The 14220-nt window shown below is 48.0% G+C and overlaps 8 protein-coding genes across 8 annotated transcripts; 3 read left to right on the plus strand and 5 right to left on the minus strand.

Annotated features, from left to right (window-relative positions):
• Window positions 1-45: 45 nt before the first annotated feature.
• On the minus strand, window positions 46-1091 carry BABINDRAFT_161046 (protein disulfide isomerase). Its single transcript, XM_019128616.1, has one exon. It carries the CDS (start codon window positions 1010-1012, stop codon window positions 92-94), a length of 921 nt encoding a protein of 306 aa, XP_018986171.1. The 5' UTR covers window positions 1013-1091; the 3' UTR covers window positions 46-91.
• A 2445-nt stretch (window positions 1092-3536) lies between these two features.
• Window positions 3537-3869, plus strand: BABINDRAFT_35041 (uncharacterized protein; the record flags this gene model as incomplete). Its single annotated transcript, XM_019131697.1, has 1 exon — window positions 3537-3869. One exon carries the CDS (start codon window positions 3537-3539, stop codon window positions 3867-3869), a length of 333 nt encoding a protein of 110 aa, XP_018986172.1.
• A 369-nt stretch (window positions 3870-4238) lies between these two features.
• Window positions 4239-4943, plus strand: BABINDRAFT_7528 (transcription initiation factor IIA large subunit; the record flags this gene model as incomplete). The annotated part of the gene is made up of 2 exons (XM_019132639.1): window positions 4239-4256; window positions 4302-4943. The coding sequence occupies 2 exons, from the start codon at window positions 4239-4241 to the stop codon at window positions 4941-4943; spliced, it is 660 nt and encodes a 219-aa protein (XP_018986173.1).
• Window positions 4944-5301: 358 nt separating this feature from the next.
• SEC15 (Rab GTPase-binding exocyst subunit) lies at window positions 5302-8161 on the minus strand. The gene has a single exon (XM_019128617.1). The coding sequence runs from the start codon at window positions 7967-7969 to the stop codon at window positions 5543-5545; it is 2427 nt and encodes an 808-aa protein (XP_018986174.1). The 5' UTR covers window positions 7970-8161; the 3' UTR covers window positions 5302-5542.
• A 257-nt stretch (window positions 8162-8418) lies between these two features.
• On the minus strand, window positions 8419-9552 carry BABINDRAFT_161050 (uncharacterized protein). The gene has a single exon (XM_019128618.1). The coding sequence runs from the start codon at window positions 9461-9463 to the stop codon at window positions 8693-8695; it is 771 nt and encodes a 256-aa protein (XP_018986175.1). The 5' UTR covers window positions 9464-9552; the 3' UTR covers window positions 8419-8692.
• Window positions 9553-9730: 178 nt separating this feature from the next.
• On the minus strand, window positions 9731-11368 carry PRE5 (proteasome core particle subunit alpha 6; the record flags this gene model as incomplete). Its single annotated transcript, XM_019132640.1, has 2 exons — window positions 9731-10567; window positions 11306-11368. 2 exons carry the CDS (start codon window positions 11366-11368, stop codon window positions 9731-9733), a joined length of 900 nt encoding a protein of 299 aa, XP_018986176.1.
• Window positions 11369-11488: 120 nt separating this feature from the next.
• On the plus strand, window positions 11489-12446 carry BABINDRAFT_161052 (uncharacterized protein). The gene has a single exon (XM_019128619.1). It carries the CDS (start codon window positions 11700-11702, stop codon window positions 12096-12098), a length of 399 nt encoding a protein of 132 aa, XP_018986177.1. The 5' UTR covers window positions 11489-11699; the 3' UTR covers window positions 12099-12446.
• BABINDRAFT_161053 (putative methyltransferase) lies at window positions 12437-13696 on the minus strand. The gene has a single exon (XM_019128620.1). It carries the CDS (start codon window positions 13661-13663, stop codon window positions 12497-12499), a length of 1167 nt encoding a protein of 388 aa, XP_018986178.1. The 5' UTR covers window positions 13664-13696; the 3' UTR covers window positions 12437-12496.
• Between the last annotated feature and the right edge of the window lie 524 nt (window positions 13697-14220).

The raw sequence follows: 14220 nt of genomic DNA on the forward strand, positions 1-14220 counted from the left end.
TCACACCGCACTCTCTACTCTGGCTTATCGTTATAGGGCAAATAAATTATTACCAGCAAGTTAGTTCTATTTCAGTGAAAGCTTACACCCATTACAACTCATCGTTCACAGCCCGAGATTTGGTATTTTTACCAGCCTTCGATTTTGGCTTGCTCGCCTTCTTGGAGGCCTTTCCCTCCTTGACGTCCCCAATGTAGCGGCCTCTCTTGCTCAACGGCCCTTCCAATGGTTTAGCACCGCTGTCTAGCAAAAACTTCTCGATTGACTCCTTAGTCAATTCGCCAGTGAGTGGTGTGTATGTACCATTGACCACGTCATACACCACTAACACAGACTTGGCAAAATCGAGATCGCTATTCAAGACTGCATTGATGCGGGCTGTTTCGTCAGCCTTGACCTTCAAAAACGCAAACTCCAAGGTTTCCAAGAAATCAATGGCGACGGTCTTGATTAACGGAGACGGGTTGGACTTGCTGGTGAACAAGATAACCTTGTTTTTATGCTTAGTTTTTTCCTGAGCCACGAATTTCCCGATATGTTCTGGTCTGCCGATCTTTTTGACGTAGTTTTTGATTCTGGAGGTGAGAAAGTCAACTATCGGCTTTACCTCTCTGGCACCCCTGTATACCTCACCGGCATGCAGGCTCTTCTTAGGAGGAGGGCTGTCATGACTGTACTTTGACGGTCTGAATACCATTAACGTAGGAAATCCCTCAATTCGCTGCTGGGAGCACAACTGCTTATTCTGCTGCTCGTCGCAGTCGACGGCCGCCACCTGAACCGCCAAGTCCGAGACCACCTTCCCAACCTTCTTGTACTTTGGGAACAACTGTTTACAGTGACCACACCATGGGGCATAGAACTCGATAATTGTGGAGTAGTTTGTGCCGTGGACTACCTTGTCGAAATTTGCTGGTGTCAATTCAATGACGTTGGCGTCATGGGCGTACGAACCGGCCTGGACCGCGGAAATCGCCAACGAAGCGAGCACAAATGGACAGAGAAATATCATCGGAGGTGTGAGTAAGAACAATCTATAGCTATATGTCACTGCCACCGTTTTTTGTGATAAAGTACGTGTTCTCGTCGACTCCAGAGTAGATTCCAGGGTGTCAGTCGTGCTCTGCACCGATCTGCTTCCTGGTCGTGCACTACACCGATCTGTGTTGATTCTTGAGATAGGATTTTCACTCAGAGCGTAATGAAAACAGGCTCGTCTTGCTGATGACCAGATCAAAAGCGCGTCATCTTATTTTTACACGCCTTTTTCCTTGAGGACAGCACCTTAAAAGCAACTCAATTCCATTCTACGCGTAATGGATACCCCAAATGAGCAGATGTTGGAGATGGCGGAGCTGTTTTCTCCAGACGAATCAAAACACGATGCAAGTATTCATCCCCACGGTTTAGCGGCGAAGCAGAGAAACAGAAGAAAAAGCCACCATCCTACAGCCACCAATTATGATACAGAGGAAACTAAACGTCTTCCGCTAACCTGCCCCAGACCTGATGCCGTTAACATGGACCCTGAGGCGCTCCAAGAATTAAAGTCCACTAAGATCAACTTGGACCAGAGATTGAAATCTGCATACGTGCCAGCGGAAGAGCCGAGTAGGAGCCCGAAGAAAACTGATAAAGAGAATATAGGTGAAGGGCCAAAGGCCAGTCTCAGATACGTGTCACCGCTGAAGTACTTCACGATCAATCCACTGAGTGACCCCGTTTCATATTCGTCTCCCATCGATAGAAGCAAACGCCATGCTGTGAGTATCAATGACTCAGCGCGAAAGGTGCCGAGACTAGAACCTTTCAGCATGGCAGAAGAAGGCCACCCCCAGCAGCTAGACTCTGAAGAGGAAGAGCCTATCCTCTCAAACAATATGAATACTCCCCAGAGATTCACGCATGCGGTGAATGTCAGCCCTGAAAACGATCAGCATAGTCGAATCATGGACGACTCGGTGTTGGCGTTGGATCCCACACTCTCCCCCGGCGTGCAAAGCACCACGAGCCCCTTGAACAGCCACAGCTTCTTGCACAACCATTCTCGCATGGAATCGGACCAATCTGATACTGATGGCCCTTCCAAAAACTACTTACCGTCCGATTACGCGTTGCCATCGGATGACGATGCCATGGTGAGCGACGATGAAGATGACTTTACGCTTTCCATGAACCCAAATTCCAGACCAGTGTTTTCAATCGACCACATGAAGACCGTCCAGGATGATCATTCGCAGGACATTGAGTGCTTACAGACGGAAATTTCCAAAAAAACCCGAGAGATTGTCGAGTTAAATGGCGAGGTCCTGCGGCAGGGGAAGCAAATCTTGGATCTCAATACCAAGGTAACGACTTTGGGTCTTCTGCACAAACAGGTGTCCAAGGAGTTGAAGTTGGTCAAGATTCAGTTACATGCTGCTGAGCAGAATAACTTGAGTTTGAAGAAGGACGTGAAGTTGCAATCGCGCAGCATAGACTCCAAGGATCGGAAGTTGGAGGCCTATCGGCTGAAGCACGATGTGTTTATTGCAAAGATCCAAGGGTTGAAGGAATCCCTCGCATTGGCCAACACAGAGGCAGCGGAAATCGCTGCAGAGAGAAAGAAAATACAGGCTCGGCTTGCTGATTCTGAATCCAGCATTGGGGGTTTACAGGACGAATTGGCAAGAAAGTCCGAAGATTACGATGAAATGGTGAAAAAGAACGCCAAGGCGGTTGAGACAATGCGGTTACTTGAAGATGAAAACAAAAGTTCAGTGGCTGCGTACCAACAATCCACCGAGCATATCACCCAGCTCAAAGAGACGATTGAAAAGCAAGATATTGACAACAAGTCCTTGGAGCAACAGTTGGAGACGTTTGCTGCTGAGCTCGAGGCAAAGGAACTGGACACTGGTGATTTGCACAACAAGGTTGTTCTCTTGAACCAAGAATTTAGTGAGCTCCAGAAGACACTCGTGGAAAAAGCCACCCAGATTGAAGGGCTTGAGAATGAAGCTGAGGAGCGCAGTACCCGTTTGGATGAGAAAGAAGCGAAGCTAGAAGCTACGAATGCATCCTTGAAGGAGCTTAATGAAAAGTACCTTAATGCGAAGCTGTTACTTCAGGAAAAGGAAAGAGAGTTGAAGGACTCACGGGCTGAAATCGAAGCCTTGACATCTACCTCCGACGAACTGAGTGCCAAGATGCTGGAGCTTGCCAAATCGACCGCGGCTGCGGTCGCTGAAATAGAGGGCTTGGGCCGGAAATTAGAGGCCAGCGAGACTCAACTTGAAGAGTTACAGGATGCTTTCGAGAAGGCTCAGAACGAAGCAGAAGAGTTCAAGTTAGAACGCGACCAGTTAGAAAAGCACTTGGTCCAACAAAGAGATACGTACGACCAGGAAATTGGCGATTTGAACGAAAAGTGTGCTGAGTTTGAAGAAGTTGTTACACAGAAAGTCGGTGAGGTGAACCGGCTAATGGTGGTCAACCGTGGCTTGGTGGAGGAGAAACAATCCGTGTCGCACGAAGCCGGTGAGTCCCAAGTACAGATGGAGAAGCTCCACTCGCAGATCAAGGACTTGACAGAGCGCCTAGCCGAACAAGAAGCAGGTACCGAGACGAAGTTACAGCAATTGGCACAGGACTTGTACATCCAATACTCACAGAAACACGAACAGAAGGTGTCTATTCTCAAAAAGGGCTACGAGACGAAGTGGAACGGAAAATTGAACAATTTGGAGTTTGACAACAAGACGTTAAGGCGTGAAATTGAAAGCCTCAAGATCCAGATGGAGAACGAGCGAAATGAGAAGAACCAGCTTGTCAAACTCTGGGACCAGTTTGTGGAGATGGAAGGCGATGATGACAAGACTGAGGATTAACTGCGATAACACAAAGAGCTTACGCTGATACTAATGGGCTGGTGGTGTTTAATCATTAACTAAATATATACTTGGCATATTTCTCAGCACCTTTGCAATCTGCCATATCGATAATCGCAAGGCTGGAATATATTTTGCGTATAGGTCTTCACTGTGACGGGCATTTTCGGCACTACAAATATGTTTACTACATTATCCAATCTAATGTATCAGGTCGTGCATGCACCGGGTATATAAGGAAAGTGCCCCTTTGAGAAAGAGATGGCCTCCGGTTGCGCTGACACTTTGCCTTCATTTATTGATTTCTACACCGATACTTACCCATCCTTCAGGGTATAATCCATACATTCACTTGCACAGCTTATTACAATGTCGGCGGCCGAAGCAGTACGTGACCTCTGGAGATTTTCGCGATCCATACTAACGCTCTAGGCAAAACTATACGAATCGATCATCGACGATGTCATCAACGAGTCCAGACAGGACTTTGAAGACAGTGGGATCGATGAGGCTACCCTACAAGAGTTGATGCAAATATGGAGAGAAAAGTTGAGCGGTACTGGTGTCGGCCAGTTCTCGTGGGATCCAAGGCCGGATCCAGAAGAGGCCGCTGCGGCGGAGCAAATCAAGCACGAAGAGGCGGCATTGAAGAAGGAAGAAGCCGACACAAAAGCCAACTTTGAAATGACGATTGATACACTGAATGGCGAAAAGGCGGTCAAGGTGAAGAAGGAGAGGAAACCCAAGACGAGGGTCAAGAAGGAGAGAAGCCACTCCAACGACCCGGCTCTAGAAGGGTTGTCTGATATTTCCTCCGATGAGGAGGGATTCAACGATTCCGATGATATCAACTCCGACTTGGACGACAGTGATGAGGACGACCTCCTCAACGACTCCGACTTCGACGGTGAAGGTGAGGGCGAGGGCGACGTGGAAACCAACACCATGTTGTGCTTGTACGATAAGGTACAGAGAGTCAAGAACAAGTGGAAGTCTAACTTGAAGGAGGGTGTGGCCAACATCAACGGAAAGGACTATGCCTTTCAGAAAGCCAACGGTGAGTCCGAATGGTAGTCGCATTTATTTTAGCTAGTCCAACGCCCAGAAACAAACAAAATGAGAACTTTCTATATACTTTCATTCGGAGCTCTAAGATGTACCTTGACTGCAGCTTTGTAATACCGGTGGACATTAGGTGAACCTTATGGCTAGGTCTTAAAGTTAAACCCGCATTCGTAAGAGACTACTGACCATATGATGGAGCATGCGGGCCGAGACATTGATCTAAACTACCCTTCAGGTGTCCCAGGAACGTTCGTACATGAATCACGAAGAATATCATATTTTTATAACTGTATGCTCTTTGTTATCATTTTCTGGGGATATTTGTATACACCTTCACAACCAGTTGAGTACAGGATCCATCTCGTTAGCCATTACCATAGATAAATCCACATTGTCACGTTCCAGACTATACTACACTGCTCGCTTCGAGCTCGTTCCGGATTACCTTACACCCAGATGAAGTACCATATATATACCGAACATCTGAAACTTTGTCAATAAAACGCTGTAGCTTTCCTCAGAAATGCTCCAATATCAATTGTAGCTTTTTATTCAAACCACCTCACCATTCCTATTTTTATAACTATCCCTGACTCATATACTAGGGACTACCTCTGCGAGTCCTTTTTGCGCCCCCACAAGGAGGCGATCCTAGATGACGACTTTCTAGAGCTCATCCCGCGCGGCGACATCGAACCCTCCCTGGCAAACACTTCATCCTCCTCATCCTCAGTCTGCAACTTGTTAAGCAACGCCACAGCGTCGTCCTGTTTGATCCGGTCGTATTTTCGCATCCGTACGGTCGAGTCTTTGTAGCCCTCAAGATTCCCTTCCCGCAATAAGTTGATAGTCTGGCGCAACTCGGTGAACGTGGAGGACAAGGAAACGGCACTCTTCTGGGCCTTTTTGGAGGCAGGCGGCTCGGTTCCAGCGTCTAGATCGTTGATGGTGTTCTCCAAAAGTGTCACATCGAGATCAAAGTTCTCGATTGCCACAGGAGTGAACTCCGGCGCGTCCTGGAGAAACCCAAGGAAGTGGTCGGCCAATTTATCAAACGTCCGGAACAACAAGAGCGTCTTGACGCTGCCGGGCAAGTTGGAGAACGTCTGGATGAACATGTCCTCCACAAAGCGGCCAATGTCGTTGATGATATAGTTGGGCTGGTCGGAGCGCACGGTGGTGAACCAGTCGTACTCCACAATCCCCATAAAATCCTCGATTCGCTTGTCCACACTGCCGAACAAACTGTCTTCGGCAATCTTCTTTGTCTGTACAAACCGCGCGATGGAAGAGAGGTGCACATCTCGCAGGATGCCACCAATCTTCAACACCGAGAGGTATTCCGCGAGCTCTTTAGCCGAATGCAAGAAGAACTCTAGGTTGATCAAGTTCTGAGAGATTTCCTCTCGTGTGGTGGATGTCAACTTTGCAGTATACTTTTCGCAGATCACCTGGCTCAAAATGTGCTCGATATTATCAATAAGAATGCCCCAGAGGACGTTTCCGTCGTGGGCGTAGAAATTAGCTATGAATTTTGTGTGGTCGAGCACAAAAGTCTGGATCTGTTGGCAAGATAACGGTAGGATGTTGCTGAAGGGGAGCGCGCGCGGGAAGCGTTTCGTGAGCTCCGCCTCCGGTGGCTCGTACCAGCACACCGCCACCACCTGTGCGTAGAGGCCTGGGTCCTGGATAACCATAGGCATGCAGTCGTCCTCGTCGATGTTGGCGGCGAAGGTATGCGCAAAGATGCGAATCAACGCGTGTGAATAACGCTCAAACAAATGCACGAGACAGCCGTAGAGGCCGCTTGCGACGACATTATACCCGCAGTTTTCCATCACTTGGCAAAACCCTCCGAGCAAGTCGCGCGTCTGGTGGAACTCATCCATGGTATCGAGGTCGTCGATAAAGGCGCGAAGCATGGGGCTGCAAAGTAACATGAACGCGCCCCAGAGATCATTATTGTCTTTTTCCGTACGTAACTTGCCATGAGTATGAGCCGTAACCGCGCGATCCACCGCGAAAAATGCCGCCACCTTGTGAATGTATGCTTTAAGCTCGTCATACTCAAAGCTGACTTGTGAATTGGTGTCTAGCGACAAGGGTCTGATGACGCGCTCCTTCTTTTTCAACCACTCGGTCTGGAAGCTGTCTATGAAGAAGTCCATCTGGTGAACCGTCTGGTACACTAAGATGGCGTCGTAGACTACGGTCAAGTCAAGCTGGAGCGAAAGCGCCGGATCAAATAGGTCAAGGCTGAGGTCCACGCTGCGCAATGCACGCTCCACGGGTGTGTTGACCATGTAGTTGTCTAACGCGGGAGACGCCGCGCACGCGCTCGCCCAGTGCGCACTGACGTCGCGCATGTGGCCGAATAAGACACCGCCCACTGCAGGCAACATCTTTTCCACCCGCGCCATCCACTTGGTGACGTTTTCAAGGGAATCGTTCTGGATCATCTGCTGCAACGCAGGAATGCTTTGCGCGATCTTCGCCGCGAAGGCAAAGTCACCCACCTCGCGCAAGTGCACGTGCGACAAGTCTTCGAGGTTGCGCAACGCGTTGTAATAGCGCCGCTCGCGGATCAACTCGAGCACCTTGTTCGTCAACTCCAACACATACAAGCACGCGTTGAGCGTGGCGGTTGTCTCCTGGATGCGCGCACGCACGGCTTTGCATTGCACGAGACTCTTCTTGCGTGCGACAAGTTCGTAACCCGTGCGTTCCAAGTTGCTGCTGACCTCAAGAATCTGGTCTTTAATCGTGTCTGAGTTGGCTTTCACCAGCGAAATCCCCTCTATCGCCGCGAGAATGTCCTCCGTGGAGTCCTGTGTAAGCTGCTCCAACTCGGCATCCTTCTGGGTTGCAATGCCCTCTAACTTGGTGAGTAGGCTATTGAGCGAGTTTGTGGCAAGTGAGTCCTTCACGAGTGGTGCGAGATTCTCAAGAAAGTCCTCGGAGCTCAACGAGCTGAGAAAGAGGTCATCCGTGGGGGCCAAGAGCTGCTCCAAATGCGTGTCAGAGGAGTCGGCCATTATGGGAGCAATGTGGTAGCAAGGAATTGGTATGAAAAGCTAGAAGTGGTGTAAGCAATGGATAGTACAATTGAGATAGTGTTGACATCTATTTACGAGATTAGCCATCAGATCGCTCCGAGGTGGTACGGGCACGCAATGAAATGATTGTCTGGGATGTGGTTAGGTTTCGTATAGCTATGAATGGCTGGGTTACTTTTTATTATCTTATAATATTTTTCTGTGTTATATCAGTCAATACGTCTAAATGCTAGTAAAAAAGGATGAAGAAAACTATTAACGTCGTAGACGGAATACTGTGAACGTCTTTGGTAAACTGAGCATGACATTGCATCGTCAAGAATAAATCTAAACTTTGGGAATTAAGTGATATTGGCGTCAAAAATCTAGGTATGGTTTGCACACTAACGTAGTTTATTTCTCTATAACAAGTAAGCCTCACCTTTCGTCCACGCTTTAAGGTTGAGTTAGATTCAGGATTAGTGCAACTTGGCAATCGCATTGAAAGCCCTACTAAACTTCATACTTGGTAGAAACACATGTAATTGGCTCATCTACCTATTTCGGGAGATTTCGGTTATAGTAAAAGCTTAAGGCCGCAATGCTGCTGGCAGGGAATCTGCTGGCAAACTCTCAATGTTGAATCCTTATAGCGACAACATAGTTCCCATTAAAGGGAAGTTTAATCGCTAAAAGTCTAAAGTTTGAACTACCATTCCGCTCTCATATTTTATGCCAGTTGGCATGGAATTCTCCATGGATGAACTTCGGATAGATGATCTCCTCATACACTTGGAACCCCACGCGCAAGCATTCTGCAAGAGCCAGAGTGTGGCTCGTGAGCGTGGGCCCTTGTACTACATAATGCTCCGTAAGCTGGCTGTGGAAGTTTCCGGTGATCTGGTACGTTTCACCGCCGCGATTGGGCACCAAACACAGACGCGGGAGGTCAAAGTTGGTGCAGTGCATGTTGCAGAGGGATACCCCGGAGCCGGCGCGTCGGAGCAAGTGGGATTGCTCTGCAAGACTCAGTGCGTCAAATGTCATCACTTGGCCCTGAAATTGGCGCGCCAAACGGTCGAGTGAGTGATGCGAGAGTTCGTAATGCGAGAGCAACGATGTGTAGGAGACCAGGCCCGTCTGCCCAAGCTTAGCCCGTAGGTGGTGAAGGTATACCGACGGGTTGTAGAGGAAACCTTGGGGTTTATGAGGACCTAGCTTTAGCGATATAATGCAGTTAGGAACTCTATCCATGTTCATCGTGTCCCTTCCGTGTGAACGGACCATGCTCTCTACGGGAAGAATGTGGTTCTCGTGAAGAATAAACTGAGTGCAATCATTGGTAGGGTTGTAACACCAAAATTGGGATTGGTTCTCGCCTGGAGTTTCCACTATGAGGATATTTGTTCTGTTTCGGAAGGCGCCCAGGTCGAGGATGATGTTGGCGAGGGTGTATGTGAAGATGGCTGGTCCGTGGAGAATTACCAAGGGCATGAGAAAATGATGCGATAACTATTGTGTTTACTGGTATATCCAGTTTGTGCGATGTTTTTGAGATCTGACCAAGGCAATATGGAGTGTAGGCATGTATATAGCAAGTGCTTAGCAACCCACGGTGCCTTGGCTCAAACCTGTTTTTCATGTTACATGCGGGGTGAAAAGTTCACTCGACCAACTCCGATCTTCACGAATTCAAGCTACGGAGATTGCTTTATAATATACAGATATATTCGGGTACTGAAATGGTGAATCTACAATCGTTTATTCAGTGGTGTCCATTCTATCCTCGTCAGCCGGAGCCTCGACTGGGGCCTCAGCAGAGTCAACAGCCCCAGCTGAGTCCTCCTCCTCCTTAACATCCCCACTGTTTCTGTTGTTACTCACCGAGTCCAATTTATCCAACCACTGCTGGACGTTCTCATCGTCGTATGACGTGAACTTGACACCCTCACCAACCACAGCGACACTGGTGTTCTTCAGGTTCAACTCAACGTCCTGCGACAAGGTGTCCCGCAAGGCATTCAAGCCGTGAACAATCAACTCCTCGTGGGTCGCACAGTTAGTGATAGTCTCGAGGTTTCTCTCCAAGTAGGTTCTGGCGGCTTGAGATCTGGCGCCGATGGAAGCCCCCACGTACTCCAACACGGAACCCGACGGCTGGAATTCAAACAAGTGGGTGCCTGTCTGGTCGTAGCCCGCCACCAACAAACCCACCCCGTACGGTCTGGAACCGTAGCTCTGTGTGTTGTTCTGCGCCTTGTCAGCCAAGCTGTTGACTGCCTGCTGGGTCGGCAATGGTCTGTTGAACACCATTTTGCTCTGCATTGCCTCGGATCTCAAGTAAGTGGAGAGCACTCTAGCATCCGGGGCCAAGCCCGCAAGGGCAATTCCGAGGTGGTCATCAATCTTAAGAACCTTCTTCTGGTACGAGCCAAGCTCCTCCGCGTTTCGCTTCAATGCCACCAATACGACGTGTTTCTTAGAGGCTAGCCCGACGGCCGCAGAGCCCTGTTTGATTGCTTCCAAGGCGTATTCGACCTGGAACACGCGGCCGGTGGGGGAGTATGTGACGGAGTCGTTGTCGTAGTTGTTTCTAAACTGGAAAGGTTAATACACATCCGGACCAATTCCAATGGAATTACGAGGACCTGCAAAGGTATGAAGCAACGGATTCGCCGCGGAGTGCAGCATTCACCTCAGATTGAAGTAATCAGATTAGCATCCAGATTGACAACCAGAATGGCTCTATTTGAGCGTGACCCGGTACTTCAGACAACTGCAATTGATTTATACGTACCATTTTGCATCAATTGTGTGATGTAGGTGGATGGTTTACGTTGTCTGGTGCTGGTTACATTTGAGTGGTGGCGTTTTTCGTGTAGATGTTGAAGCGTGCGGTTACTAAGAGGGTAACTTCGGAGGCGATAGGACTCGGTGCAGGACAAAGGGGTTTTTTGTATTGAAGTGTAAGTCTGATGAAAGTTAATATGAGGATATTTTTGTGTATATCATTAGTAATGTACTTGGCTGTGGGTAAGTAGCTTGTAGTTTATTATACCTGCCTCTTATTGATCCGAGAGCTGCATATGAGTCAAAGTCTTCATCAGCAGGCATATATATGTGATGCTGCATTATATCTAGTCAATCGCATATGTTATTAGCTAAGAAAGGATATTGTTGATTACTTTATATACCAGACATATAACCAAGAGGAAGACTAGGAATTCCTTACTATAAGGGTAACCGTATCGTGCCACTCTGGGTAAAAAAAAAGGTCTGGCGAGCCGAAGGGTGCCTGCAACGTATTACTTTACACTTGTAGCACTGACTATATACAAGAAGAGCCCTCTTCAAGGCCCTAGCATTGGCTAGCTTCAAAACCCCGACACTCAGCACCATCATGTAAATATTCAATCTTTACTCATTGGTAATACTCGTGATAGAACAATTTAATCGGTGATTTAATCAATTTTGATGATCCTAGCAAACACTCCCCTCCCTGTCTTGCCTGGCTAGCTTCTCACATTCGCCGATAGACCTGCGTGCAGGATTTTTGATGGGGGCTCCGATAACTGACGGTAGCCAAGGCTGCCACTTCAGCCTTCCGTAGCCACTCTAATTGCTTCCATTATCCTTCTACCCTTATCACAAAATTGACTAGCTATATCGCTATCGGGAAATCTATTGATAAAGGCATTTTAGCAACCCCTTTTCCTATTCATCTCCTAAAATGTCCCAGAAGAGCCCCTTGGCCAGACTAATATCCTTGTCGTACGTGTTGGCACTCGGCTTCCTCTTTGTTGTGCTCGCCGGTGCAATCTACGGCAACTGGTACCCTATTTTGGTTGCCCTTATCTTCAGTGTGGCGCATCTACCGATGGTGGTTACCAACAACTACTCGCGCGACGATTTCATGAACGAGTCGTCGATCTACGTGAACGACTTTGGAAAATTTTTGAGCGGTTTCTTGTTATTTACCGGATTCGCCATTCCCCTTGTGTTGTGCCACTCTTTGATCCTCACCACCGTGGCCTGTATCTTGACCGAGCTTGGCGGGTCCCTTATCTACGCCAGCGTCTTTGCCTTCACCACCTACTTTGACTCTGGGGAGGAGAGTTTTGAGATTTAGGTGGATGGGCATGGAGAGTCAGAGGTTGCGATATGATGTAATATATGATAGCAAACACTGAAATTAGCGGCTGTAGAGCCTGAACAATCTCGGGACGTTGAGATGAGACATTGCAGGTTAGAGGCAATAGGGATCCAGATCTGGATGAAGAATTGATTTTCTCGTAGGATACGATATAACCGTGACCAAAGTGGATGCCAGTGATATCTTTAGCATGCATCTTTAGTGAATCTCGCATATGGATCTTCTACTCTGGATGTCTTTCCCGCCTCTAAGCCTGGTTATCCCTCCAAGTCCTCTTCGGAGCGCACCGCTTATTTTTTTGTTATACCCAAATCACCACATATATATCTCCTACATCTTTTCGATATTGCTAATATACGTATACTACATTGGTATTAGTTGTGTAACTTGGCTAGCGCGATCAAGGCACCGTCCTCAATCTTCACGCCGTGCGGCACGCGCATCTCACCTTCGAACATCTGCGCAGTGGACGCAACGCCCTCCAAGGAGGCGCGGTCACGCGCAAAGCTTGCGTCAAAGTCGCTCCATTTTCCACAGAGCAAGAGCACGCGCTGTGCATCGTCCGTGCCGGTGCCCACCTCCTTGATCTCAGCCAACTGTCTGCCCTGCCCCTTATTCATGAAATAATCCCCGGCAGAGATGTAGATAGAGCGGTCGTAGCCCTTTTCGCCGTACCCGCACTCGGTGAAAATATCGCTGAACTTTTTGGCGATTCTCACCATATATCCAAAGGAGGTCTTCACGCTGGCGGTTTGCGGAATACCGTACGCGTCAATTGGCGACACAATCTTCTTGTTCAAGAGGTCCACGGTAACTCTGACATTTACTGGAACCTCCTGCCCCTCAGCCAACTCCAATGGCTCGCTTTCACCGATGTTGACGTACTTTGTCTTGGCCATCTTCTTCGACCTGTTCTTCTTACCCATTACGCGTCGATGGGGGATGGTCAACCCCTCCTTGAAGTTCTTGTACACCTCATTGTTCTGCATAAATGGCAAGGTGGAGATTTTAGGCAATTTTAACGCATGTTGTAACATCGGATACAACTTCTTAGTCGTAGGGTTGCCGGTGAAGAGGGACTTCGCGAGGTAGGTCGGGGTAATGAAGTACTGCAACAAGGTCGCAAAAAGCAACGATTCGTTTGAGATGGTGCTTGCAGCCGCCACTGCCCTTTTAGCAGCCGCTTTGTCTTTAGAGGTATCGGCAAAATCATCATCGAAGTTGAACTTGATCTTCTTCTTACCGTTATCCATGATGACCGCCTCTTCTGCGCCAGAGGTAACCTTGACCGACGCGACGTTTGGTTCCGGTTCCGTCACATCCAAAATCACAATTTCGCCCACGTCGTAAGTGCAACACGTCTTGGCGATCTGGTAGGCAATGAACGTGGCTTGTTCCAAGCTGTAGGCGTTGGCTGGAGAGATTACAGCGGAGGGAATGCACAAGGTGTATTGATTGGACAAGCGATTATTTTGTTCAGTTTTGGATGCTTTTTTAGTAGGCTTTTCTGCCTGAGGCTCTTCCGCCTTTCTCTTTGCCATTTTGTGTAGACTAATCGATCTGGGTTGGCAGAAGAGACTTTATCTTTGTATAAATCATGTATGGAATAAAAATTTAAAATTTTCGGCGCCTGCATAAAGTGTGCGGCCACAAAGGCACGTCACCCAAGGTTCGGATGGGACAACGGTGCTTTCAGGTATTATGGTTTTGTAACAGCGATTTTTGACGATATTTAATGGGGCTAAAATACCTTAATTTTTAAACCAGAAATCTAGACAATGGGGGGGGGGTCTTTGTTTTAGCGTAGGATTGCTGTATAATGCTACTACAGTTATAATACAATAGCCAGTTAACTTTAAATGACGATATGTGTACACCAACCGGAGTGATACGTGTGTCAAGCGTAAAAGTTTGATCCAGGCTTAAGAAAATATGGTTCACAGCTTCTCATCTCCACGATCATGGTGAAATCACTTTCTTCGATTCTATATCTATTTTAGTCTGCACGCGAAAGGTATCAATCCGCTTTGTGGGTGAATCTCTGTCCTAATAAAGCCTACCTGGTGCGAAATATCCCCATGTTTTTATTCTCCATAAC

Source organism: Babjeviella inositovora, assembly GCF_001661335.1.
Source record: "Babjeviella inositovora NRRL Y-12698 unplaced genomic scaffold BABINscaffold_4, whole genome shotgun sequence".
NCBI classification, from domain to species: Eukaryota; Fungi; Ascomycota; class Pichiomycetes; order Serinales; genus Babjeviella; species Babjeviella inositovora.

Coding starts and splice junctions, on each gene's coding strand:
- BABINDRAFT_161046 (XM_019128616.1), bottom strand. CDS start 1,012: ATGATATTTCTCTGTCCATTTGTGCTCGCTTCGTTGGCGATTTCCGCG.
- SEC15 (XM_019128617.1), bottom strand. CDS start 7,969: ATGGCCGACTCCTCTGACACGCATTTGGAGCAGCTCTTGGCCCCCACG.
- BABINDRAFT_161050 (XM_019128618.1), bottom strand. CDS start 9,463: ATGCCCTTGGTAATTCTCCACGGACCAGCCATCTTCACATACACCCTC.
- BABINDRAFT_161052 (XM_019128619.1), top strand. CDS start 11,700: ATGTCCCAGAAGAGCCCCTTGGCCAGACTAATATCCTTGTCGTACGTG.
- BABINDRAFT_161053 (XM_019128620.1), bottom strand. CDS start 13,663: ATGGCAAAGAGAAAGGCGGAAGAGCCTCAGGCAGAAAAGCCTACTAAA.